Below are 27,165 nucleotides of genomic sequence, written 5' to 3'. Positions count from 1 at the left end.
ATAAAATRTWAAATTAWTAAATTAATATGTTTTACTTTATTCMTAWATTTATTAAAGTTTATATTTTTTTCGTTTAATTTTTTATTACTAAAACATWTGATATAATTTTTCAAAACAAAATATCTATAAATTCAATGCTTATTGATATGTGAAATGTGAGCATAATTTGAAAATTACATWATTATTTTTGTTGTTAAAATTGGTGACAATTTCACAGTGTTTAGAGATAATTATTTTATAATAATATTCAATAATATATTTTTACTGTTAAATATATATATAAATTATATATATGCGCTTTGTATTTAAAATAATTTATAATTAAATGCTATTTTAAAATATTTAAAATTATATATTTTAARAAAACAATCTTCAAAAGTCAATACCTCTAAAATTAWWTAGTATTCAAATGTAATAATAAATTGTTTTATGATAATAATTATAATATGCATTTTATATGTTGAAATTTATATACATCAATGGATATATATTTGTCTATAAATATAGATAACAATTAAAAAAAGTGTTTATTTGTTTCAATAATTTAAAATATTTTCTATTATTGCTAAAATTGAAAGTCAATTTGTAGTTAAACAATAAATAACTAAAAACAACTAGAAATARGATAATAAATTATATAAAATTTATGTAAGTATACAATTAAAATAATAAATTTGTTTGAAAAAAATATAAATATATAAATCACATTTTAAATGATGATTGTATGAATGGTTTTTGATTATTTATAGAAATAATTTATAATTTTCTTTTAAATAAAATTAACKATAATTATTTGTAAAAGAAAATTACTAAACTATCAATATTTGTATCATATTTTTTTATTTAAAATTTTTTTTGATAGTAAATAAAATGATTAACGCCCTCATATTTGCACCGATTTTTTTCTCCCAAACAATTWAATAATTTGTTAAATAATAGTAAATATTAGAAATTTKTTATAAATGTATAATAAATTACTAGAGGAGAGGTATTTGACATAATTTTGGTGGCAATTGTGTTGTTATGAAAACAAATTTTATAATAATAATAGTCTATTATTTTACATTTAATWTTATTTTTTATAAACAAAAGTAATCATTTGTTTTTGAAAAAACATTWGTTATTTTTTTGTTTTTGTTATATATATTATGATATTTTTATTTATTATGACTCAAACTCATTATTTGTCTCCAATTAATTAATCACAAACACATTATATACYMATATATAAAAAAATAAAGTAAATTATTAKTATGTATATTAAGATTTATGACATTGATATAATTTATATATAGGAGTTAACTTTTTATAATCTAACAATTTATTTATTTTTTRTATTTTTTGCTTTTAAMAAATCGATTGTTTTAGTATTCATAGAAAATTATTTTTTTATTTAATATATTTCTTATTATATGATATATACTTAGAGAATACTAAAAAAMAAATTTATTTGAAAGTRAATTGTGAWTAAATTTTCTAATTTATTGAGACATTCATTACTCTCTTTTTAAGATAAAAATGTGTCGGAAATACCTATGAATTATCCGATCAAACAAACCATTATTTTTTTTAWTTTTTTTATTTTTTTATATTGTGTGTGAATATTATGCTAATGATTGATATGTATTTCCAAAAAAATAAATGCAGTTTTACTTTCAATATACTTATTGAGAGCATAATATCATACAAATTATATTCAAATTGCTAAATATCCATAAAGAATAAATAATAATAATAATAATAATATAATAAAAAATTATTTTCTATAATAAAGTCATTATATTATATAACATTTTTGGATATTGTTTTAATTTAKTCTGAATTCACATCAATTGTTAGTCCATAATATATAACAAAAAAAAACAAACAAATATTACTTTCTATTGAATGCTAAACTAAAATCTCATTTAAAGTATACCTCATTAATGGTTAGACCAGTTATCTTGCGGTCACACAATTTGCATATCAATAGCCAAACAAAATACAAAATGTAATTTTAATATAAATAATTGTTTATGTGATTTCAATACTAGCATAATATCTTCAAATAATTATCATCAAATTGTTTGAATAATATTATAATTAAAAACAATTGTTGCAAATGAATGATATTATATTAAAATTATGAAATATTAGTTTTTTTCATTATTATCTGATTTAAAGGACGACCTGTTTATTGTATCGAAACCATAATGTCATTCAAAATTTTATATATAAAATACAGATTTTAATAATGCAATTTGTATTCAAAATCACAGCAAATTTGAATTGTATTCAATTTTATTATCATTTACCATACAATCATATATACATATATGAATATATTTTATACAATTAAATTAATAAATTAGTATATAAATACTGTATTTATGGCATAAACTTTTATTGTCAATTTAAAATATTTCATTAAATTGCTAATTAATTAATTAATTTAACATAATAAACAACTTAAATTATAATATTTAGTTAATTTAATTTTATTAGTTAATTTAAATATTCAATTGATAAAAAGTCATAGTACTGTATATTGTAATAAAAAACAAAAAWWTTAACTATTTATAATCTTTTTTCTATAATTAATATWTAGTAGAAAACAAGTTGATTATATATCATATAATTAGAAAATTATATACACAATATAATAGCTTTTAATTAAATTGTATTGCATTTTATACTGTATWTAYACATAAACACTAATATACAGGTATGATATAAAAACGTGAACAATAATTATTATAACCATAAATATGACTAATCTATTACATAATGTAGTGTTAATTTTAATAACAATCTTTACAATAGCTATAAGTTAGTGCACTTTGTTTTTATTAAAACATATTATAAGACCTACTTTTATATTATTATAGTARAGAGAGAGAGAGAGAGAGAGAGAGAGAGAGAGAGAGAGAGAGAGAGAGAGAGAGAGAGAGATTAAATATAAAAAAATTAAAAATCAAAAGTCATAACAATGTATTTGAAACAAACAGTTAGCAAAATACCTGTGCTTTCACTCTGGACAGGCGTTTTCAATAATAGGTCATACAATGTACAGCASAAACACACACACATAAAAACAGACAAATAAAAAGTCAAACCCATTAATTAAATGGTAAGACCTTTTTCTGGAAGACCAGTTCCCCCATACAAACACATCATAATTGTTAAACGATTGAAGAAAGAGAGGGAATAATTGGGAGAAAGTAAATGATATTTAGTAAGACTGTCAATACTGAAACTCATTTATAAGTCATAGATAATCCATTGAGAAAGTTATGGAAAGTTAGTTAAATAACTTTCAAAAGTTTCAAAGTTTATTTGGTGTATAAAAKTTAARTCAYTAGTAGTAGTAGTAGTAGTAAATATTGTCCATCCAGTGATCGATTGGCACCTGTATGTGATAACGGGTGCAAAAAGTTAAACAAAAATTATGAAATTGTTTATTATAAACATTTGTTTTGGATTACTGGTCTACCGGACCACTGGACAGCCGCCACCGCAGYCGTCGCCGGCCAGTCGTAATCAGGATGAGTGGTATAAAGAGGTAATTATTGATATTTTATGTATATTTTTTTAATTATATAAATTATTTCATTTAAAAAAATTAATAACAAAACAAAAAGTGTTAACATTGGTTGTTAACATAATTAAAAGATTAATGAACCGCTAAATATACCAATTTAATGATATATACCTATAATTTTTACTGTAATTTTTGGCAATTAGTTGCAACCAGTGAATGAAACAGTTTTACATTTTAAAAATATATATTTTTAACTATAAAATATATTCTACAATTAAATTRYTTCTAAAAATAAATGTTTTTTTTTGAAAGTTAAAACAGTAGATATTATGCAAATTAATATTTATTATTAATACAGTATATAGTTTACTGTAGTACAGCAAACTTACAGTACAATTTTTTTTGTTAGTTACAATATGCAAGTTGTAATGATTTTTATAAAAAAAATAAAAGTTTAATAATAAACATTTATAATTTATCCATTAATATTTATTTTAGTATATCAATATTAAATTATGATATCAAAAACATTAAACTTTAAATATTAGTACAAATAATTAACAAACAAATAAAAAATATTGATGTATATTATTAAACCAAACATTAATTATTTGCTGATTATTTTTAAATAATTTTGAATATATTTTTTATATAAGATATTTTAAACAAATAAATGATACTAAAAAACAATTCTATGTATATTAATAAAGTAATTAAGACATTAATAWTTTTTTTTTAAATATATGCAATTTGCAATTAAAGCTAAAAACGGGTCATAATATCTATATTTACACACATAATATTTTTTGTGACTATCAAAAAATAAATAAATAAAAGACTTCAATTGTTTACAAAAATTATCTCTCATTTTTCTTTATTTAACAAAAATTAGTTTTAAAAAATTATATCACAAATTAATTATAAAATGATGTCTATATAATGCTAGWGAGWGAGAGAGAGAGAGAGAGAGAGAGAGAGAGAGAGAGAGAGAGAGAGAGAGAGAGAGAGAGAGAGAGAGATTATATCTAATTTGTAATTAAAATTTCTTATTATACTTATTTATCCATATAATTTTTTATATAATCATATCATATATTTATAAATATATATATATATATATATATATATATATACAGCAGTGGCCGACACAACCCTACGCTTTTGGATATGAAATCCGCGATTATAACGGTATTGTATTAATATTTTTATAACTGATAACACAAACAGGAATATATATATATATTTTTTATATGTCCTAATATTAAATTGATTTTTTTTTTTGAAAACATAATTACATTTGAAAAGGTAACGAACAGTATAGAAAAGAGATGAGTGACGGCGATAGAGTGACCGGTAGTTACGGCTATATGGGTCCCGACGGTCTCTACCGACACGTTGAATACGTGGCCGATGAAAATGGCTTCAGAGCCAACATCAGGACATCGGAACCGGGAACCACTAACGACAATCCGTCCAATGTCCAGATCAACGCAAACCCAGTACTTATTGTATCGCCACCTCCAGCACTGCCACCAACAGTACTTCCACCTCAAGCTGGTCTCAATCCTGGCGCTGCTTTATATTCAAACCCCGGTGCCGGCAGTATTAGACGTGACGGATTGACTGCAAGGTCACCGCAAGAGAGACCACCACCAATAGCTAACAATCCTAATCCAAATCGTAGCACATATTCAAATACTGTTCCCAATTCATTGTCTCGATTACCTCAGCCGGCAATCACGACTCCCACCAGTAATCCCATTAACGTTAATAGAGATGTATATAATGCTAACCGAAGAACTAATATAACAGTGCCAGTGGTGGCCGTCACTCCTAAATATGCATTCAATGAGACGCGAGGTTCGCCGCATATCGGTAGCGGTCAAGATTTAGGCGGTGGACGATCACCATCATATGGTGCCGATAGGACTCAGTTTGCTGATCTACCACCCAATATAATACCCTACCGAGGAGCTAATCCCAGGCCCAGACCACAGGTAGATGACAGGCAAGGAGATGATTTAGTGTTGCGCAACGAGTTTGTACCGCAAAACAATCAGCAGCGGCCAAAGTTTGGCAGTAGTCCGGTCTCTAATAATCCCGGTTATCAACCAGACGACAGACTACCAGAAGCGCAACCGTTTGTTGGTGTAACGGTGCGGCCGTACGGAAACCCAAATCCTGTTAGAAATGCAAACCCTGGCCCACCTTATGGTGACAATAGAGGTTTTCCGCAGCCGGTGGCTATCCCACCACAATATCAGATGCCCCCCACAAAAGGTGGTCAACCAACTAGAGTGACAACAAAATTACCGCCAGTTTATGGTTTTATTGAGGCCACCAAAGGTATTGGCATTCAATTTGTTAACAAAAAAAATAATTTTTAATTGTTTTGCATATATATATCTAAAGGTCCTGTAAGTCAATTAAAGCCAATTAGCAATTTCTATGACAAACAACGACCTAATGGTGTCTTTTATGACGACCCAAATGATGGCAACAATGAATTCAAGCGCAGACAAGACAACGATGAAGAGCAACGGGTCATCAATAAGCCAGTGTTCGAGGACAGGCCTACGCCCACTAAAATTGGTGTCTTTGTCAGACAGCGTTACAATAACACGACCCGACCCAATGCTACCAATKCTAATGCTGGTAGTGGTGGTGATATTAAAACAATACGTGTGCCAACTATACCAGTGCTGAGAGACTTCAATAGGACACTACATAGAGTGAATGCGAGCACCGGTGATGCAAATCAGGTCATACGTGACGGCTATGACAATAGAGTTGGTGTCAAACGGCCTACAAAAGTGTTTATTACAAGCGGACCAATGAGTGGCATCAGTGGCTACAAACCAGTGGTCGCAGACAATAGGCCTTCAATTAAAGGTGACGACCGCTCTCTATTTGGAGCCAACGATGCTCAACAAAGACAACAACAACAACAGCAAACCGATGTCAGCGATTACAACGATAATTATACTCCAATAGATGATCAACAGATAAGTTTGGATGACGTTAAAGGACGTCCACAAAATCCAGGAGCTGATAGAAATCGACCTCCAATTCAACAACAATTACCACAGTTTCCACCGAGAAATCCAGTGCCACAGCAGATTCCGCCACCACCATCATCACAACCGCCACAAACGGTTGAAATCAGACCGTATTACGGGGCCAGACATCCGCCATCACCGGGACAACCACCAAGAGATAACAGTTTAGGTAGACGTTATGAAACAACTTTTATAATTATTTCTAAGTCTTATATCTTCTTTTTTTTATTTTTTTTGATAATTTATATCTAGGTTTACCATTACCAGCGCAACGACCGCAAATTATTCCTCCGCAGTCACGAATACCTCCATCGCCACCATATGATCCACGAGAAGATGATGACAATCAACAGCAACAGATACAAACATCTGACGAAGATCTGCCCGTCCAACGAGATAATGGTTACTCTATCGATGATCAACAACTTGAAGACCCTGTTGGTGACGTTAAAGGCTATCAGCCAATGATGCCTAACAATAGACCCGATCGACAGCCAACACTCCCTCCTACACGTTACCGGCCATCAGAAAACAGATCACCATATAAGCCGAGAACTCAGGACAGACCTTTTGTAGTTCAGCAACACATTGACGAACAGCCCTATCAAACACAGAGCAGCGCTACCATCAGTTCACCKGTGAATGCCATACAAAATGTATACAAACCGGTCGATGGTCTGGACATTGATAACAACAACAATGACACCAAATCTAATAATGATGACAAAGGAGTGAAATATGAGAAGCCATTACTGGCCACACCATTCTCACCGTCGGCCTATAAAGTAACACCATTTCCACCGTCACCATCATTGCCATCAATACCATCACTGTCGTCACTGCCACCGACTAAATCATTGAACGATAGTATTATACAGATAAAGCCAATCATTGGTAAGTTAGCCTCAGTTTATAAACTAATGATCACTAATGAAACCCAAACGTGAGTTTTGTATTATATTTATTAAGAGAAAAAAATCATATTTAACTTAATTTTGTTAATCTTTTTTTTGTTAAAATTTTATATATAATATTGATTTTGTTTTTAACYATTAATTTTATCATTAATTGTGAGTTTATTGTCATTTTTAAAATATATATATAAATAATCATTGTTTTAATCCATTCAGAGAGARAAAAAACTAAAATTAATTAATATTGCTAAATAAAAATTAATTTTCTAAACTAAAAAAATTAACTAAATTTTATTTATTTGTTTGTTTGATTGATTGATTGATTAACTAATTTTGAAAACTAAATATAAATTACTAAAAATCGAAACTAATTTTATAAAATCTAAATAAAAATTTMAAATTAATTTTATTATTACTAATAATAAAATTATTTTGATATGCATTATAACTTTTTATTGTTATTGGCTGGTAATGATATAAATATATAAAAAAATTACTGTATATGATAATAATATMTGGTTTTTAAAATTAAAAAAATGTATTAATATAGCCAACAAACCAGAGATATATATGGTACCGCCTGGTAGTACACCTCCGACTATGGAGGTACCAAAGTTTGGCACTAGACTTAAACCGGTGGAACTGCCTGTTCARGACTAYTACCAACCYGTAAATGAGGATTTCAATGACGACCAGAAAGTAGATCAACAATTAGACTATAATGATAATCCTAATGTTGGCGATAATGCCAATCATAATGACTATGAAAGTAATGTTGTTCATAACGATAGTCCCGGTGTTGTCGGTGGTCAGCCGTTAGCCAGTCCACTGAYTGGGGATAACCTAAACAGTGATGTTTACTATTATTACGACGACGATGACAGTGAAGGACAGTCATCACAGGACGTCGAGATCATCGATGAGCCTAAAAGTTTGATTTATAGTCAAACAATAACTCAATCGCATAGAAGTGACGCCAATATKATGGACATGACTAAYGAACAAACCAATAGCTCCTCGTCCTCAACCTACTCGTCCTCCTCATCCTCTTCATCATCGTCTTCATCTCCAATAGAAATGTCCCACAAAGTGGTTAATGTAGTTAATTTGCAYCAATTTGTTGACAAATTAAATAATAMTAATAATAACRRAACCAGTAGTTAGTTAGTTAGGACTAAAACATAATTTATTATTTGTATTAATAATTTTAATAACTCTAAGTTTAGGACTTTTATATATTTTTTAATTTTCTKTGTGTATATGTACTGTATGTATGTATATGTGTGTGTATGTGTGTTTATATGTGTGTGTATGTGTATGTATGTGTGTTTATTTTGCACATGTATTATATAACTTAAATTATAAAAATACCCTATATTAATATATGATAATAATAATAATAAAGAGGTGCTATTTTCATATAAGCAGCCAAACAACCTAACAGTCCTCTCACGTATAGAAAAATTTGGGTCAATATTTATTCAGTAATAAAATAAAATAAATTTTTGTTGATTCAAATGATTATCATTTCATTGTTTTAATGTACATTTGTTTTTTAATAGATAATGATAATAGTAGTTTATCAAATATTACAATTTAATAATAAATAATTAAGTGATAATTATTTGAAACAAAAAGATTTTGTATGAAAACAAAAAAAAACACTTATTTCATATACAGTATAATCAACTATTATATAAATAAATATATAATTAATATAATTTTTTAATTTACTAACAAAAAGATTTTTTTTTAAATATAATATTTAATATATTTATATAGTTTTTTTTAAATGTTTCATTTGTTTTATTTTTTGTGTAATCACTTTAAAATATAACATAATAATTATATATATATATTTTTATTAGTATGTATTTTTTACTAACAAAAAAATACAAAAAACTAAATGTATGCGAAATACCATTATTATTGAATTTTACATGAAATATTTTTGCCAATAAAATGTGAAAAACCATTAATTTAAACACACAAATATAAATAATACATAATAATAATAATAATAAAACTGTGCCTAAGTTTAGGCCTGAATCAGCAAAAGTTTGCCAAAAACAAACTATGAAATTATATATTAAATAGTTTTTTTTCTCACTCTGTATTTAAAGTTATGGGCACAGGTAGTAGAAAGAGATAAAGAAGCGGAACAGGTTTGCTGGTATATATATATATATAGTATATAATGATCAAAACAACCAACCAAACAGTTTTAATAAAAATTATATAATATTTATAACACTTATATTATAAAAGTATTGTCTCTAAATAGTTTTTGCGGTGTATGTATAATATGTATGTATGTTTGGACTCTATTACTGCCACCACTGCCTACTATCACCACCACTACTACTATTACTACTGTACTGTTACTATACCTGGAAAATGGGTCAGTAAATCAAGTTCACGGCTAATATACAAAATAATATTATTATTACTGGTATTATTGCATAAGTGAAGTACACATTACGGTTAATATATAATATATTTAAAAATCCTGGTCTACGTTGCACTTCATTACCTTTCCCCTCGTGAACCACTAATAAAGTCTATTATTATTATTATCGGTAATACTATTATATAATATTCACAATTTTTTTATAATAATAAATTAGTTTTTTCTCTCTCGAAACTAACCTTTTTATTTTCCACCAGTGTTTATGTCAAAACAGTTTCAGATATAACATAACTGTCAGACACTAATACATACAAAAACTACTACTACTTTATTGGAAAGGTATGTAAATCATAGAAAAATAAAATTATTATTAACAAAAATTTTTGTTAACTAATTAACTTCAAAAAAAGTCATCGATTTTATAGTTAAATTGTCTTTTATGTGTTTATTGAGTAATCAAAACTGTTTGTCTTTTTTTGTTGTTTTTTCGGTCAAAAAAAAGTAATTTACAGTAATTTGTTGTTTTTGTTGTATAAAAAAAATCCGGATTTTATGAATAGTTAGTTTTGTGTTAGTTTACCATTTAGTCTCTGAGATCTTATTTTTGTTAAAAATATTACTTTAAAATGTTTTAATGTTTCTCTTAAAAAGTTTTTGAATGCATTTATAAAACTATTTATAACAATATTATGATATATTTTCAAATGATTTAATTTTATTTATCAGAAAGAAAGAGAATTAATAAAAATTAATAACTAAAATGTTTTAAAACATTATATTATTAATTTATTTTATTAAAATTTTTGTATGTTTTTTAAAATATCCACTAAATGWTTGTTAAAATAAATTGAAATTTTTCAATCAGTTAGTAGTTTTAAAAAAATCTATTTTTATTAAATCTAATCAATTTTTATTGTATATTAATTTTTTAAAAATTCAATTTCATTTTATTTTAACAGTAGATTCTGACTGATAATAATAAGATTACTGTWTTTCAATATTGCCATAAATATTAACTATAAATTAAACATGAAATTCATCAAAACATTGACACTAATATTCTTAATCGGTAAGTACTGTAAAAAAATTTAATCAATTATTATCTATTATTTAATAAATTATTTATTATACTTTAAACAAATTAATTTTCTATTATATATATATATATATGATATATAATCATTATTTAAATAGATTTATCYAAAATTCAATATACTGTAKATAACAACTTATTTTATTTAATTAGATATTATTTCCATATTTGCCGTAATATCGGCTCAAAACTGGAATGATTGGGTAAATATTATATCAATTATTATTTTTTTTAATTTACTATATAATGATTGTGTAGTTTATTTTTAATTATATAATATTTATAATCCATAATATTATCGTAAATTAATAATTACCGTATTATCCATTACAACAATCAAATTACACCCACAAAAAAATAGTATCAATCACTGATCAATAAGCAGAAGAGATCGTCGCAACAAAACTGTAAATATCCGCTGTTTTCGTGTCGATTATACAACAGATTTCGGTCAACAAAGAGAGAAACGGTATCTAAATTTAATTTACAAATTAATTATATATAATAATAATGTTTGTTTGAATTAATTATTTGAAACGTCGTGTTTCAGGGTTTTCAAAGCAATGTTCAACCGAATCAGGTCTACGCCTATGACAATATAGCTCAGCCATCGCAGGCCTATCCCGCCTATACTATGCCAATGTATAGCARTCCAATGTTTGCGGCCACTAATCCGTCGCCCAATTATCCAAACTTTGCCTACCAGAACCCGATGGCCGGCTCAGCTGCTTCATCGGACTATGCAATGGCACACTCGGTACARAACCCGCAGTTCGCCGAGTATGGCAACCCGCAGGGATCCTATACGGCCCAATCATATGGCCAATCGCCGAATACCATTGATGTACATCAAGTGCTCGACCAGTTCATCCGATCGGCCGGTCTGAGTCCGCAGGGAGATCACGAAGCCCAGGCCTCGCATAGTTCATCGTTTGCCAAAGCGGGTACAAAACCAGTGTTTGTCTTCAAGAAGTTGTTCTCATTCCCCTTCTATGTCCACACGGATCCCAATGTGGTCGATGTCTACGGCAAGGGATGGAAAAAGTAGTTTTCATTTTCATTTTTTTTGTGTGAATTAGGATTTAGAGGTCATTCTCACCACTAATTAATACTATTATTAGAAAATACATTATTATTATAATTATTACAATTTATTTATATTTATCTTATATTTTTAATTTCATTTCTTTAACTTAAAATGGTCTTCATTTATATGTATAAACAAATAATTATTTAAATAAAAAAAATCATAACAAAAAAATAATATATCAATTATTATTAACACTAGTATCATATGAAAATTGTTTACATAATAATATTTCCTTTAAGATTCATAATATGTGTATTCATTACTTATTTTTATAAAAAAATCATTTAAATTATAACAAATCATATTTTTCGCACTAATTATAAAATAACATAACAATTGACTTTTTTCAGTACAGTAAATAAATTTCAATTATATAACTTATATATAGTTTGTCGACACACATACACAATAAATGTTCAAATGTATCGTTTTTGTAATTAATTTCATACASAAAATATTAAATTATTATTTTTTTAAGTATACAATAATAATAATAAGTATTAGACTCTTATTCAAAAAATAAACTAAAAAAAATGTTTTCAATTACTAAATTCATTTAAAAACTTAATTTAAACTCAAATGCAATATACAATATAAAAAAATCAATGACAATATAYAGTTCATGTTAACTAACTTTGCGGTCAATAATTGACTTTTTTTGGTCATTCATTTGGCCGCAAATCTTTGGTTGAGATCACGGGCGATGTAATTCCAATATTCAGTACGGATTGTGTCGATCCGTGTGGACAGAGTTTGACAGTAATCGAGTGCTTTCCGCAACAGTTGCTGATCTGGTTCTGTCTGCTGTTGACGACTAAGTGTYTCATCGATGGCTTCGATCATAAAGGCCARCAAATGAGGCGATCGATGAGTTTCRAGACTTTTATACAATTCGTCGCACAGTTGGCTGACAACGGAACTGGAGTTAACGCTCACACCGTCTAAGATACCTCTCAAGTAATTCCAGGCGCTTTCGTTGTTCGGCGCCAACGATATCTTATGGCAAGTAAACTGAATTTCACTGTCCAGTACTGRTCCGACAAAGCCGGTAGTGTTGGCTATTACGTAATACCGGTGATTCCAKGCGCTGTTGTTGCGGATGTCGTCGTCCATGAGCTCAGCCGTATAGTCAAGTTCACCATCGAATACCGCAAAGTCTTTGATAAGCCATTGTCGGTGTTGCCATCCGTGATAGTTCTTCGAGTCTTGTCTTAACATAATCGTTACAAAGTCTTTCTCTTCGGCCACCAAATCGGACAACTCTCGAGCCATGTCTTTACAATACATAGGAARAAGCGGTAAAGAAACATATTATATCAATGTATTAAAATCGTACGWRAATTRAGTTGACCATCGCTTACCACTGCTGTTGTCGTCCTTTTCTTCTGCTTTAGTCTGGTATTTGTCGACAATTTGTTGTTTGATTTGTTCGACAATACACTTGCGGTGATGCCATACCTGATAGTTCTTGGCGTTGTCGCCAATCACTGTACGAATGTATTGTAGCTCTTCGTTCAAATCGTAGCGCAACTCTTGGATAATCAGTCGCCGAAAGTACCAAATGGTATAATTGGATGGATTCAATTTGGCACAGTCTTCGGTCAACAGCAGAGCCCGAGCAGACATCTCGTTTTTGGCCAGAATGGCCCGAAAATAGTCGAAAGTATCGCGAAAACGGTCGCTATAGGCGATGGCCACTACCGGATGCGGTCCGTCGTCCTGTGCAACAGGTTTGATGTCCGTCCAGTCGGGCCGTTGACTATAGAAGACAAAATCCGAAGACGAATCCGATGCCGAACTCGAGTCCGACGAAACCGATAAGTTTTGTCGGCGACCGGTCTGTCCATTGTCATCGCCGCCGCCGTCCATCCGATGATTGTTTACTTGATTTTCGACACTCATATCKCTGGCCAACACTATCTTTGTCTGTCTCTTTCTCAACACACGTGTCTAGACTACTATCGGTAAGACAATGGCCACTGAAAATAAATTGTCGATAAAATAATCAAATTTTGTTTAAAACATATAGAGATATACAGAATATAAATAAGTTATTGATAACCAGTRATCACACGTATAGCTGCTRTRCATCTAAATTGAGTGYCACACCCCTGTGAAACACACACASAGGTTCGTCYATAGAGTYATAATACACTGAAATTTTTATTCTAATCAAACTACAGTCATCCCTAATGGTGTCTGCATATTGTGTTTAGCATTTTTACAGTATATTTAATATAATACTGTACAAATTTTCTATAGAAAAATCACAAATACTGTATACATAAATCCAACAGTTATTAAATGTGTCATATTGTTTGTTGATAACTCATAATATATATTTTTTTTAAATTGACTAGTACAAATAGTAGTAAATAATTATTTTAAGCACACCATCTATAGTTTAAATTTAAATAACATTTTATTTATAAAAATGGGTTTTTTTAAAAAATTAAATTTTCTATTAATTTTTAATTTTTTTAAATAAATCATATTTTTTGCATTTTGACCATTGACAATTTATCGGCATTAAAACAACAAAATTAAGTAAAAAATTAAATAAATCTATTATTTATATTGATTTTAAAACTTTTTTTTTTTTTGAAAAATTTATTGTAGTTTTATGTAATTTTTTTAATCATTTTTTGTTGCAATAAATTGTGTTATAATAATAAATTTTTTTGATGATAATACAAATTATCATTTTTTCTGCTGTTTTGTTGAACGAAATATTGTTTTGAGTGTAAAAGTAATTAAAAAAATAGTATCAAATAGTTTGGCATTTATTAAAGTGTTTTTTTATTTTTTGAAAAAATACTAATTATAAAACAGTTATATAACTGTTTTTATATATTATATGATATCTATTGTTGCAAATAATATTGTATGTTATATAATAACAGTTATATCAATGATTTGAGAGATAATTTATTATTAAATTATTATACTGTTTATAATAATATTTTACTTATATTTTACTATTGTGTACTACTTTTTTTAGTGCAATATTATTATATTATACCTGTATATTAATATTTTAATTATGTCGCACAGGTATACTACTTGTTGACGTACCAGTCCTTTCTCCTAATAATAATAATAATAATAAAAGGGTTGTCTATATTATATTTTATTAATGTATATATTTTTTTGAAATATGCATATAATATAATGGGATTTTTTTGTAGAGTACAGTATATTATACAGTATATACAGTATAATTTATATAAATTTTATTTGATTGTATTGTAATATTGCTATATTGAAAGTGATTTTATTAAATGCAATAACYAAWTTGTGTGTGTATAAAATAAATTGATAATATTGCTTTTTTAATGTCGAGAGAGAGAGAGAGAGAGAGAGAGAGAGAGAGAGAGAGAGAGAGAGAGAGAGAGAGAGAGAGCTCAGGGAGATAAACTACATAAGCTGATAGTGTGAATAGCCATTAGACTTGCTTATTAGTGACTGACTGTTCAATACATGCCATCACTACTACTACTACTACTACTACAGTATATTTACATGCAATGCTATATTACAGTACTTGTGTAAAGTTATTTAACAGTAATAAATGTTTAGTTACACAACAACACTATGATATTATTAATAGTGATGATTGAATTATATTGAGAGAGAGAGATATACTCCTATAGATTACATAATGATTACATCACATGTTTGCTGTTGTGTTGCAATAGTTATTTTTTTATATATACAACAAATATATATATATATATACAGTATATTTGATATAATATATTAAATATACTGTATATACTGTATACTTACTGTACACTTCAATGCTACGGTGCATAACAACTTCAATACTAAATAAAATATGCAATGAAATTAAAATTAAATACTGTTTTATAATACCATATTACAACTATAAATGTTGTTATAATAATAATATCAGTAATGTATGAGAAATATATATATAGAAAGAAAAAAATATAATCAAATAATACTGTGTATATATACTGTACATTATAAATGTATATATGATTTTATATGTATGTATATATTGTATATTTAACTAAACATATATTTAATTATATATATATATTATATCATTAATAAAACATACAAAGTTTTTGTTTGTTATATCATTTATGAAATGATATTATATTTTTCATATGTTATGTGATGAAAATTTAACTAAAAATTTAGTGCAATTTTCCCCATTTATATTACATATCTATCATATTTACTATTATATATATATCTAATAAATAAATATCATATATTGATATTACAAATATATTATATAAAATTATTGCATTCAATAGCAATAGTGCTCTAAAATATTAATAGTTAGTAATAATAATAATAATTATTATACATTTGATAAATTGCGATATAATTATTATATTTAATATAATAATATAGTTTTTTTATTTGATAAACATAGATATACGGCATAACATATTGTATTAAAAAAGCTAATAAATAGCTCATAATTCATATAAATTTGTGATAAAAAATAATATTATATGCAATAATAACTCCATAATTGGTTTCAATAATAATAATAATAATATAGTGAACGCACATAACATTTATATATATATAAAAAGTATATTATAGTCACCGATAATGGCCACCACTACCAGCAGTACCGCAGCCACAATAGGCAGTCCAGTTATTATCGATAGACCCGTGAATGGTGGTCATCATCAGTCAGCACTCAACGGTGTCTATGGTGGCCGGACTCCAGTGTTGTCCCATTTAGCAGCAACAGCAGCCACAACAGCACCGGTATCATCCAATACAGGACCGGCACCGGTTCAGGCATACGTACTAAGACTACCCGACCATCAGCGAGAACTGCATCGATTTATTTATGAACTTTTTGACAGTGATGTGCACACGGATGTGACCATCAGTCTCGACGACGGCCAGTATATCAAAGCCCATAAATTAGTTTTGTCGGCCTTTTCCAGCTATTTTCGCGATGTATTGGCCCGCATACAGAACCCGAGCCAATACCCGGTTATTGTGGTCAAGGATATGCACTATGAAGATCTCCGGTCGCTCATCGAGTTTATCTACAGGGGTTGCATAACTGTTCCCAATCATCGATTGCCTCAAGTACTCAAATGTGCCAAAGAGTTAAAGGTTTGTTTGAAAAAAAAGTTTATTTTATTGTTTAATTTATATAAAAAAAAATATTTTCTCATTTTTAAAATTGTTTTCCAATATTTGCATTTTATTAATATATTGTAATATGGCATTCATTGACTATGTATGTATAATGTGTATGTATGTATGTATGTATGTATGTATGTATGTATGTATATGTGTGTGTGTGTATGTATGTATGTATGTATGTATGTATGTATATGTGTGTGTGTGTATGTATGTATGTGTGTATGTATGTATGTGTGTGTGTGTATGTGTATGTATGTATGTGTGTGTTTGTGTGTGTGTGTGTGTGTGTGTGTGTGTATGTGTGTGTATGTATGTATGTATGTATGTGTGTGTTGTATGTGTTGTATGTGTTGTATGTGTAATATAAAGAATTTGTTATAATAGATTAAAAGTTATTTATTTATTTATTTTATATTAAAAATAGACATTATATGTAAATATTACTAAAAAAATATTATATTATAAATAATAATCAAGTTTATGTTTATGTGTGTCTCTATTTAACTATTAATATTAACTACATTACAACTATAGTTAATAGTTTTATTTGAGTTAAACATTTTTGTTGTAATCAATTCTCTAATAGTTATTAATGCCAAATGAATAACTCATTGAAATTGAATTGAATGATAAAAACAGTTTATTTTTAAAAAAAAATATATTTATTATCTGCAAAAAAATTTAATGAAAAATAAAATTCAATATATTTTTTTGCATTGCACTATAAATTATATAATTTACAGTCGAATTAATAATTTTTATGTAATATATCATTTATATTATATATATATTAAACATAAAATGTTATAAATGTTTATCTCTTAATAAAGTACTTTAGTTTTAATTGATAACAAAAAAAAACTTATATCATATTTAATTAACAAAAAAAAAGAGTTAGTTATTTACTAATGAAAATGAAATAAAAATGAAATATGTTTTAATTGATTGCTAGGGTTTTAATCCGTATATTAATTTATATTAAAAATCACTGATAAATACAATTATTATTTGTAGATTAGTAATAATAATAATAATTATTATTATTAATATAATTTATGCTGAAATCATATATATATATACAGTATTTTTACAAAAAAAATACTATTGAAATTAAATTGAAATAAAATTGTTTTAGTTTTTATCATTTTTATTATTTTTAAAAAAATAGTTTTTCATGTAATATCTTGTCTAATGTCTATTGACATTAATTTTAATTAATTTGAAATATGAAATACAAATAAAATAGGGTTAAAAAACCATATTTCAAAACACAGTATTGAAAAATATGATATTTCATTATTTTTTTTAAACAAAATAAATACTGTATGTTTGTCGAGACATATGAACCATATTTTTTTTACTGTAAAAAACCATTTAATAGTCTAATAGCAAAAAAATATATTAAATTATATTAATTGATATATCAGTAAAAAAAAATAATAAACACAGAAAATATTTGAAAACAGTTAGTCATTTAAAAACAATTATACTGTAATTAAACCCATTTTTTTTCTCTCTCTCTCTCTCTCCCTCTCGTAAACACACATAACATATAGTAAAAAATGTTTGCATTTAATTATAATTTGCAGGAAGTTTTGATACTTTTTTTGTTGTCTGAATCTAATAGTTAATCAACGGTTGATTTTTCCGTTCACTTAAAATAGCAATAATAATAACATAAATATAAATAATAGTAATAATAATAATACTAAAAACAATACTATTAAATATATATACACTATATATTATATAATTAATTATAAAAAAAAATTGGCAAAGAAATTGTTGTTTATTATTATTATTTGTTTAATTAATAAAATAAAATAACATTTCTATTATTTTTATATTATACAATATAACAAACATATAATTAAATAAATATTTGCAATAATTTTTTTTTGTTATTTGCTCTTATCATTAGATTAGAGGACTTTATGAAAGTAATGAGGAAAATAGCGATGAAAATCACAGCAAATATAGCAATAGTTTTGCAACAAATTGCCGAAACAATGTCCAACAAACTGTGGACAACAACAACACCACAGCCGTCGCCACCACTAGACATAAGTTGAAACACCAGATAAAAGATCATCATTTAGTAGACGACCAGAAAATCGGTGTCAATAATAATAATATAAATATCAATATAAGTAATAATAATAGTAATAGTAATAAAAGTCAACAAAATGATATAATCTGGTTGTCCGATAGAAACGGTAGCAACGAAACCAGTCCTGCCGTCACCAACAATCATAAACCAGAATTTACTAACGAATGGCCAAAAAAGTCCGTATGGATACCGAGTCCGCCGAAATTTTCGCCGCCAACACCACCGGCACTGACATCACTTCAACAGCGAATAGCTTTGGACTTAAGCAAACCATTTGACCTGAACTTGAATAACCGGGCCCACCATCATAACCACCAGCTGTCCTCCGACCTATTGAACCACCGAAACACACTTCATATGGCTGGTGGTGGGCGATACCCACTGTTTCCGCACATACATCATCCGAGTCTATTCCGGTCGACATCTATAGACGAAAGTCAGCTCAACCGTAATAAGCTAGCAATGAATGGCTACAATATAGCCGACGATTTTCTGGTCGGTGACCATCTCCGAAAACGRGCACCATCTTCACTTGATGGACATTTGGATGATACTAACAGCAAYAGCAATGACCTGATTAGTGATTACCGAAAAGAAAAGAAACGATCGTTGAATATATATCACGCGGCAAAGTATCGGAACCGTAAAAAACAACAATTGGAGACATTGTTTACCGAAGAAACCGAACTAAAGAATAGTAACAATTTGGCTAAAATGCAAATCGACAAACTCGAGTCCACTATATTGTCACTAATATGGCAACAGACAAAAAAATCGGTCAACGATTCCCAGCAAACACTGTTCCGATGTCCTGTTTGTGGTAATGTCCAAACAGAAGTACAGAAATTGCGATCACATATCAATATGTTGCACAACGACACCGAAGCTCTCATGAAGTTTCTGATGCTTCAGAAGTCGCCATCGTTTACCAATAGTACCCCACCTTCTGCTTCAGCTTCAACAACAACAACAAAACATACCGTTCCCACCAATACCCGTATGCCTACACCTATCGTTACTACTACTACTCATACTATTACTACTACTACAAACTCTAACATTATCACCTCATCGACTGCCAGTGCGATTGTTGCCAATCCATCCATCATCAGTAGTCATACAAACATCGTTGGACCAGTGATACCAATGATGCCGACTGGCTATCCAACTAATGTTATAGCTTTGCCATTCAATGCCAGTTATAAGTAAAATATTAATATAAATATTTTATTAAAAAAGACAAACAAACTATTTTTTATATATTCAATATATAGATATAGATATTTTAGGAAAAAATAATAAATATCAATATATTACCTATTCATTACTCCAAATTATAATTGTAAAGTAGTTATTAAAACAAATTGTATGATATAATTTATATGCTAATTATGAGATTTTTGTTATTATTGTTGAATTTAAAACTTAATATATATAATATCATACATAGTCTGAAAGTACAACTTTATTATTATTATTGTTATAATATATATATTTATATAATATTGTGTATAACTTTTTTTTATAATAATATTCAAATAYATTATAATATATTTTGATTGTAATTATATAATGATGTTAAATTTTGTTGAAAATATGCTTATCTACCATTATATTTTTGTATGTTTAATATTATATCATTATCGTATGTATAGTAAAATTTGCTACAATTATTTAGAGGTATTATATAGATAAATATATATTTAATTTAATATATATATACTGTATATTACCGTATTTTCAAACAAAATTTTATTGCTCAAAGTGTAACCATACTTCAGATTCAAACTTTTTTTATAAAAAAAATAATAATTATAATATATTTAAAATAATTTTCATAAATATTTTTATTTAATACAAATTGCTATATAAATATACTGTACCTGTATATAGATAAATATTTTTTTAAACAATTATTTGCATTGCAAAAATATTCTACATATCATCACATTATTAGACAATTTATATAATTATATACCGGTACATATTTTTTTAAATAAAAAATTTCACTTATCTATGTCTATATGTAAATTATACTATTATAAATAATAATAATAATAAATAATTTTAATATAATTAAACTCTTAATAATAAATAATAACTTCATATCAATAATAAAGTGATTCAAAACATTTTTTTTGTTTCAAACATAAACAATAATTAAATCATTTAAACAAAAGCAAAACATTATTACAGGTAAAATGCATTTTAAATTTACAATTATTATTATTTTTTTTTGCAATTATAATAATAATAATACGATAATCATAATCATTAAAATCAAACTATAAATAAAAGCAATTAATAAATATATAGAGAAATAGTAATACAACTATTGGTTGTATTTGTCACCGAAAAAAAACAAACAAAACTAATCCAATGACTGACAATGAGTTAATTCAATTCACTTAAAGAAGTTGAAGAAGAAAAAGATGATAAAAGACAACAACTATTCAATCGATTCTTATATCGATGTCGTCGTATTTTTCTCTTCTCCTTCTTCTTCTYGACTATTAGACGGAGACTGACTGTCATTATTAGGTGCCAGAGTTGTCATCATTATTAGCTGCACCGGTAGTAGAGACGGCAGACATTGTTGTCGTCGGCATCAATACCAAGAGATTTTCAAAGCACATACTGACCATTAATGTCGGAAACAATATGTATAGCATTAGTACAATAAGACAACCGATTAGTCCGTATCGCCAACGTCTCAGATCTGCAATTACTTCTTCCTGTTTGATCATATCGTTGCGTAAATCTCGCCAACAGTTATGGTTCTGAAGCTGTTCTCTTGTCATCCATCGTTCGCAGCCCTTCTGACAGATCAGACGTTTTTTCGGATTATAGTAACAATCGTTGACGTGTTTGTACAGCGAATCCAATGTTACCATCGTTTGGCAGCCGTCGTCGGCAAAGTCACACTTAAGGAGCTGTCGGCCCAATTGGTTGCGCACATAGCGGGGCGCTGTCCGCAGATTACGTGAGGTTATGTACAGCCGATCGATAGGACACGTACGATTGACGGACAACCATTCGGTAATACATTCGCGACAAAATAAGTGGTCACATTCGGTGACCAGCGGTTCGCATAACACGTCATTACAGATGGAGCACATCAGCTCTTCGGGCACTTCGACGGCAAATCGTAAACAATCGTAACCCATGTCAGCGATGTCAGTGGCGACCACTTTATTAGTACTGTACTGATGATCACTACATCAACAGCTCAAACATTCAGATAATCTTCGGATAATTTTCTCGATTGGATTCAATTCTTCACTTCAAGTCTTTTATATTTTACAAGTAGTTGTTGTTATGTTTTGTGTTGTCTGTCATTCAAAACATTACTCTTCACTACACAACCAACAGATGACACCTCAATAGCAAATAAAACTTAAAAACCATGAGTTGTCGTCTAGTTTTTAGTTGATTTTGAATTTTAATAATCAACTATTTATTGGATCAATCAATCAATTTAAACAACAAAATACTTATACTGTCTTTAATCATTGTTTTTAATTATTTTTTAATATTAAATTCAAAATCAATTACAATATAATAATAATGAAAAACAGATTACACGTCGTAACCAAACGCTCTGATCTGATCCGTCAATGGTTTCAATTTAGCCTCAAGTGATTTCTTGGCCACTGCTCTTAGTCTGTCGTCTTTCTTAACACGCGAGTGACGAATAGCAGACTTGGCTTTGCGTCTCAACTCTAGCGTCTCGATCACCGACTTGTACTTCCAGCCGACCTCATGGGACAGTCGACCCAAATTACAGTACTATTTAGAGAAATAAAAACATCGAAATTAGTCACTAATTTAATAAAACTTAATAACTGATTAGTAACCAACCTTTCGTCGGGGATTCAGTCGTACAATACGCAGAGCCGACGGCACAACCATTCGCTTCTTCTTATCGTACGGCGGAGGAATGCCTTCGACCACTCGCAAGTTGTCCAATGCTTTGTTACCGCGTTTGGTCTTATGGGGTAACATACCGCGCACTACTCGCCAGAATATCTTTCCCGGTGCCCGATAATGGTATGGACCACGCGATGGATTCACATTACACTTCTTTCGCAAAAACGACAAGTATTTTACTGAAAAAATCATAAGAAATAAATTATAAAATCAGTGAACAAAATATAATATGATTGCAAAAATTAATGATTAATGGATAGAAACAGATCAGTAATTTAAAGATTATTATCGACAGGTATTTCAGATAATGTAGGTTAAGATAGGCATCATGTCTGTTATGAACTTGTATTAACAATTAACTCTTGGGATCAATTAAATAAAAAACTTACATTTGTTTCGGTAAAAACTACCGGAAATATTGATTCCCTCGCATCGGACGATAACAACTTTTTGACCTAAAATTTAAGATAATAAACGAAACAAAAGACAATTAATTAGACTTCAATTATCATCAATCAGTGACACGTGTTTTCAATTGTTTAACGTATTGGATCAGATGGTAGTGCATGTAAAAGTAAATATCATTATATTTATCATAAGACAGTGGTGTGAAGTTATCATCATTTCAATAATTGACTGGCGCCGACACTATCGTCAATCAATTAGTCTCCCGATATATATATATTCGGTGTGACCATTGATTGCCGATGTGGTCATTATCGGCCGACAAGCGAAACACGTGTTGAAGTATTTCAATAATAATACAAACCTTGCAGTAAAGTCTTGGCCACAACGGTTGCCAACCGACCCATAAGGTGGCCGCGACCGTCGATAAGGATCGGCTACATTGTTCATAATAAATATATTTAGTGACCGAACAGTTGTAACAATAAAATCAATTGATTTTGTGGTTAAAAGACAAACCTTTTCACTAAATCCAGGCATCGCTGAGACAGACACTCAACAGGAAAGGGATGTTCACTGACTTGACATCATTCAGGGATCGATTATTAAATGCATTCATAGAGGGATTAAGGGACTGTAAATACATTACTAAATACAGTGTACTCTATATTAAATTAATATTAWTATTATAAATATTTTATTTCAAACAAAACTATTGAATTAAAAAAAGTTTTATTTTTTGTTTGGTTATATTTATTTGATTTAAATATTTAGTTTTTTTAATTATTAGATTTTTAATTATTTGGTTTGTATTGTTTTTAAACTAATGTTTTATTATTTTTGTTGTACATTAAAAAAACTTGTAATGCAATGGCAATATAGTAACAGTCCCTTCAAATATAGACTATAGACTCAAATGAATAACACGTTTTCCTTTCCTTTTGAAGTCTCCATTGATTTTGACTAAACGCGTGAACATAACTGTTGGCCACTTCTTAGACCGATTCTAAMCCACAGGTAAACACTTTGGCCACTTCGGTGACAATTGTGATCATATAATTAATGAATAACAATATGAATTTGATCTGAATAGGCGACTATGGATAAGATAAAGTTGGCAAAAGTAACGAAAGTATTGGGCCGTACGGGTTCACAGGGACAGTGTACTCAGGTTCGGGTCGAGTTTCTGGACGATAATCGGTCAATCATTCGCAATGTTAAGGGACCCGTACGTGAAGGAGACATACTAACCCTACTCGAGTCGGAAAGAGAGGCCAGAAGGCTTAGATAAATCTGGCCACTCATTCATTAGTAGCGATTGAGTGGTCAACTAAAAAACAGCCGACAACTCATGTCTTCAAAATTCATGAATTAATTGTTTTATTAATTAATTAATAATTGATTTTTGATTGTCATTTAAAAAGAAATATTGTTTGATATAAAAAATAAATAAATTATAAAATTAATCGTAAAATTTGCCGATAAATTGATATTTTTTTTACATTTAATTTATCGTATAATTAATGAATGAATGCAATAATGATGTGTACGTTGTTTGTGAACGACCCTCACGTGTAGTAAACACTAACTAATTGAATAACAAAACACTAAAAGACTGAATGAATRTCTTTATAAAAGTTTTTTTCTGTTGTTTTTAAAACTACTTCTTGTTATTGGATCTGTTGTTAGTCATTAGCTTAACATTAGTCGTTGTCGTCGTCGTCGTCATCATCACCAGTGATGCCGTTTTTCTTTGGTCCGTCGCCTATACGGCGAACCATTCCGTACTTGACTTCTGGTAAACTAGTCTTCAGAAATCGTGTAAAAATAATGGAGATTTGTTACAATCAATTCTGGAAGTATTGGCGAAAAGATGGATCAAATAAACCACATCCCACTTATGATAATCACATTGGTTTGAGGTAATCATTTGTCTATAAGATGTTATGAACCATTGATTTTTATTGTCAATTGTTTTAAAGTGATGAATCACTTGAGCTGTCTGTGTGGCTAACAATGTCTTGTTTTTTTTCATCTACTGTTTTAGGGAACTATACTTCTGGAATATACCGCAAATCCAATACATGAATCCCGAACTACAGATTGTCCGACACGTGGAAAAGTTTCCCAATCCGTTCATCAGGTGTTGGCTCGACAACGGCAAAGACGTTGTATTTGATTGCGACTCGAAATCGCGTCACGAAATTATGGATCAATTAATCAAAACATTGGGCAAAACAGATGAAATATTGGCAATGGAAAAGAGTATTACCCAAGAAGATAATCCGGCACTGTTTGGTTACAAATTGAAACGTTGGTGTATGTGTGCCGAACCGGGACAGTGTCCGTGTACGGGTGTGGTTATGATGCCGAAAGTTATGCGCGGAAAGTATTTTCTCTATTTGAAGGACGACTTGGAAAAAGAAGAAAAACAGATACTCAGTGGCGAAAGGGAACCGCTTTACGAATCAGATAAGATGCCATTATTCAAACAGGCCCGCAAACATTGGAAGGGATGGAAAAAAGATAGAAAACCAAACAACAGTGACGACCTTACCGGAGAAGCAACGGTTGATACTCATAACGATCAATGATAGTCAACACACACACAGACAGTGGTGTAAATAGTAGTTTAAGTGTTGATTTTCTAATCAAATTATAGTTATATTCATTGAATTAATCATTAAATTGAAAAAAAATTTGAGTCATTTTTTTAAAAATAAAATATATATACATTGTATTGTATATCTGATAGATAGAGCCGATAGTTGTGTACCGATAATTAAATTATAATTGTATTATAAAATAAGTTTAATAATAATAATAAACTTATATTTAACACAAATTATTTAGTTAATAAATTTTATTGAAAAATAAATTAATTAATTTGAGTAAAATTATTTTAAATAATAATCATATAKTTTTAAATACAATCTCAGCAATAATTGTTAGATTAAGTAAAATCAAATAATTTATAAAAGTTTATTTGTATCTTTACATAGATAATTACCGTAATCACTTTGAAAAAAATTAAAATATATTTATACAAAAAAACAAGTTATACATAAAATACTGTATATAAATATATATAGAAATATTATTTAATTATTAACAAAGTTTAATAGTAATAATATTACTGTATTTAATAATACTGTACTAAATAATAATTGCTGTAAATTATTAAGTTTAAAATACAGTATATAGTTTTTTATACTAAATAAATAAATATTACTACCTATACTTACTAGTATATATTGCCATGGTTAAATATTACATTAATTGTAAACTATCTGGTTTCAATTTTAACATAAACATCTTGCGGTTCAACAAACATAATCCACGGTTTATAACGTATGGGAACCGGCGTACGTGCGGTTGGGGTGAACAGGTATTTGCGAACCAACTGTGCGACCGCCAGTTTTATTTCAATGAGCGCCAGTCGTTGTCCCAAACATTGTCGAGGACCGGCACTAAACGGTAGAT

General features: G+C 28.5%; 8 protein-coding genes and 1 non-coding gene across 9 annotated transcripts in view; 4 read left to right on the top strand and 5 right to left on the bottom strand.

Annotated features, from left to right (window-relative positions):
* The first annotated feature begins 3,360 nt into the window (after window positions 1–3,360).
* On the top strand, window positions 3,361–8,657 carry LOC128961123 (uncharacterized). The gene is made up of 6 exons (XM_054307327.1): window positions 3,361–3,541; window positions 4,657–4,708; window positions 4,826–5,866; window positions 5,933–6,748; window positions 6,832–7,473; window positions 8,044–8,657. The coding sequence occupies exons 1-6, from the start codon at window positions 3,428–3,430 to the stop codon at window positions 8,655–8,657; spliced, it is 3,279 nt and encodes a 1,092-aa protein (XP_054163302.1). The 5' UTR covers window positions 3,361–3,427.
* A 2,275-nt stretch (window positions 8,658–10,932) lies between these two features.
* LOC128961122 (uncharacterized) lies at window positions 10,933–12,044 on the top strand. The gene is made up of 4 exons (XM_054307326.1): window positions 10,933–10,972; window positions 11,150–11,199; window positions 11,358–11,465; window positions 11,547–12,044. The coding sequence occupies exons 1-4, from the start codon at window positions 10,933–10,935 to the stop codon at window positions 12,042–12,044; spliced, it is 696 nt and encodes a 231-aa protein (XP_054163301.1).
* A 655-nt stretch (window positions 12,045–12,699) lies between these two features.
* Window positions 12,700–14,136, bottom strand: LOC128961355 (protein farnesyltransferase/geranylgeranyltransferase type-1 subunit alpha-like). Its single transcript, XM_054307586.1, has 2 exons — window positions 13,448–14,136; window positions 12,700–13,360 (listed from the first exon to the last, which is right to left on the bottom strand). The coding sequence occupies exons 1-2, from the start codon at window positions 13,986–13,988 to the stop codon at window positions 12,753–12,755; spliced, it is 1,149 nt and encodes a 382-aa protein (XP_054163561.1). The 5' UTR covers window positions 13,989–14,136; the 3' UTR covers window positions 12,700–12,752.
* Window positions 14,137–16,682: 2,546 nt separating this feature from the next.
* Window positions 16,683–20,586, top strand: LOC128961120 (putative uncharacterized protein DDB_G0282133). The gene is made up of 2 exons (XM_054307325.1): window positions 16,683–17,204; window positions 19,159–20,586. The coding sequence occupies exons 1-2, from the start codon at window positions 16,683–16,685 to the stop codon at window positions 20,554–20,556; spliced, it is 1,920 nt and encodes a 639-aa protein (XP_054163300.1). The 3' UTR covers window positions 20,557–20,586.
* A 1,256-nt stretch (window positions 20,587–21,842) lies between these two features.
* LOC128961368 (E3 ubiquitin-protein ligase NRDP1-like) lies at window positions 21,843–22,695 on the bottom strand. The gene has a single exon (XM_054307600.1). It carries the CDS (start codon window positions 22,512–22,514, stop codon window positions 21,885–21,887), a length of 630 nt encoding a protein of 209 aa, XP_054163575.1. The 5' UTR covers window positions 22,515–22,695; the 3' UTR covers window positions 21,843–21,884.
* Window positions 22,696–22,838: 143 nt separating this feature from the next.
* On the bottom strand, window positions 22,839–24,284 carry LOC128961369 (60S ribosomal protein L13a-like). The gene is made up of 5 exons (XM_054307601.1): window positions 24,202–24,284; window positions 24,047–24,119; window positions 23,667–23,732; window positions 23,209–23,456; window positions 22,839–23,136 (listed from the first exon to the last, which is right to left on the bottom strand). The coding sequence occupies exons 1-5, from the start codon at window positions 24,220–24,222 to the stop codon at window positions 22,927–22,929; spliced, it is 618 nt and encodes a 205-aa protein (XP_054163576.1). The 5' UTR covers window positions 24,223–24,284; the 3' UTR covers window positions 22,839–22,926.
* Window positions 23,824–23,907, bottom strand: LOC128961985 (small nucleolar RNA Z195/SNORD33/SNORD32 family). Its single transcript, XR_008484619.1, has one exon. It is a non-coding gene; the product is annotated as a small nucleolar RNA Z195/SNORD33/SNORD32 family (small nucleolar RNA).
* Window positions 24,285–25,274: 990 nt separating the features above from the next.
* LOC128961360 (probable 28S ribosomal protein S25, mitochondrial) lies at window positions 25,275–26,340 on the top strand. The gene is made up of 2 exons (XM_054307592.1): window positions 25,275–25,604; window positions 25,730–26,340. Exons 1-2 carry the CDS (start codon window positions 25,423–25,425, stop codon window positions 26,274–26,276), a joined length of 729 nt encoding a protein of 242 aa, XP_054163567.1. The 5' UTR covers window positions 25,275–25,422; the 3' UTR covers window positions 26,277–26,340.
* Window positions 26,341–26,968: 628 nt separating this feature from the next.
* The window catches only part of LOC128961119 (cytochrome P450 3A14-like), a 5,633-nt gene continuing 5,436 nt past the window's right edge, over window positions 26,969–27,165 (bottom strand). Inside the window, exon 8 of the mRNA XM_054307324.1 lies at window positions 26,969–27,165. This exon is cut by the window's right edge and continues 480 nt beyond it. Within this exon, the coding sequence (XP_054163299.1) occupies window positions 26,969–27,165 (197 nt within the window).

Source organism: Oppia nitens, unplaced genomic scaffold, assembly GCF_028296485.1.
Source record: "Oppia nitens isolate AA-2021 unplaced genomic scaffold, nextdenovo-longstitch-racon4-pilon3 scaffold5_pilon_pilon_pilon, whole genome shotgun sequence".
NCBI classification, from domain to species: domain Eukaryota; kingdom Metazoa; phylum Arthropoda; class Arachnida; order Sarcoptiformes; family Oppiidae; genus Oppia; species Oppia nitens.
Note: the sequence above shows the minus strand (reverse complement) of the source record. Positions and strands in the feature narration are given on the sequence as shown.

Excerpts from the sequence above, each read along its gene's own strand:
- LOC128961368 (XM_054307600.1), bottom strand. The coding sequence starts at position 22,514 with ATGGGTTACGATTGTTTACGATTTGCCGTCGAAGTGCCCGAAGAGCTG.
- LOC128961369 (XM_054307601.1), bottom strand. The coding sequence starts at position 24,222 with ATGCCTGGATTTAGTGAAAAG. Across the intron at positions 24,120-24,201 it reads TGCCTGGATTTAGTGAAAAG|CCGATCCTTATCGACGGTCG; the intron begins GTTTGTCTTTTA and ends TGAACAATGTAG. Across the intron at positions 23,137-23,208 it reads GACTGAATCCCCGACGAAAG|TACTGTAATTTGGGTCGACT; the intron begins GTTGGTTACTAA and ends TTCTCTAAATAG.
- LOC128961360 (XM_054307592.1), top strand. The coding sequence starts at position 25,423 with ATGCCGTTTTTCTTTGGTCCGTCGCCTATACGGCGAACCATTCCGTAC. Across the intron at positions 25,605-25,729 it reads GATAATCACATTGGTTTGAG|GGAACTATACTTCTGGAATA; the intron begins GTAATCATTTGT and ends CTACTGTTTTAG.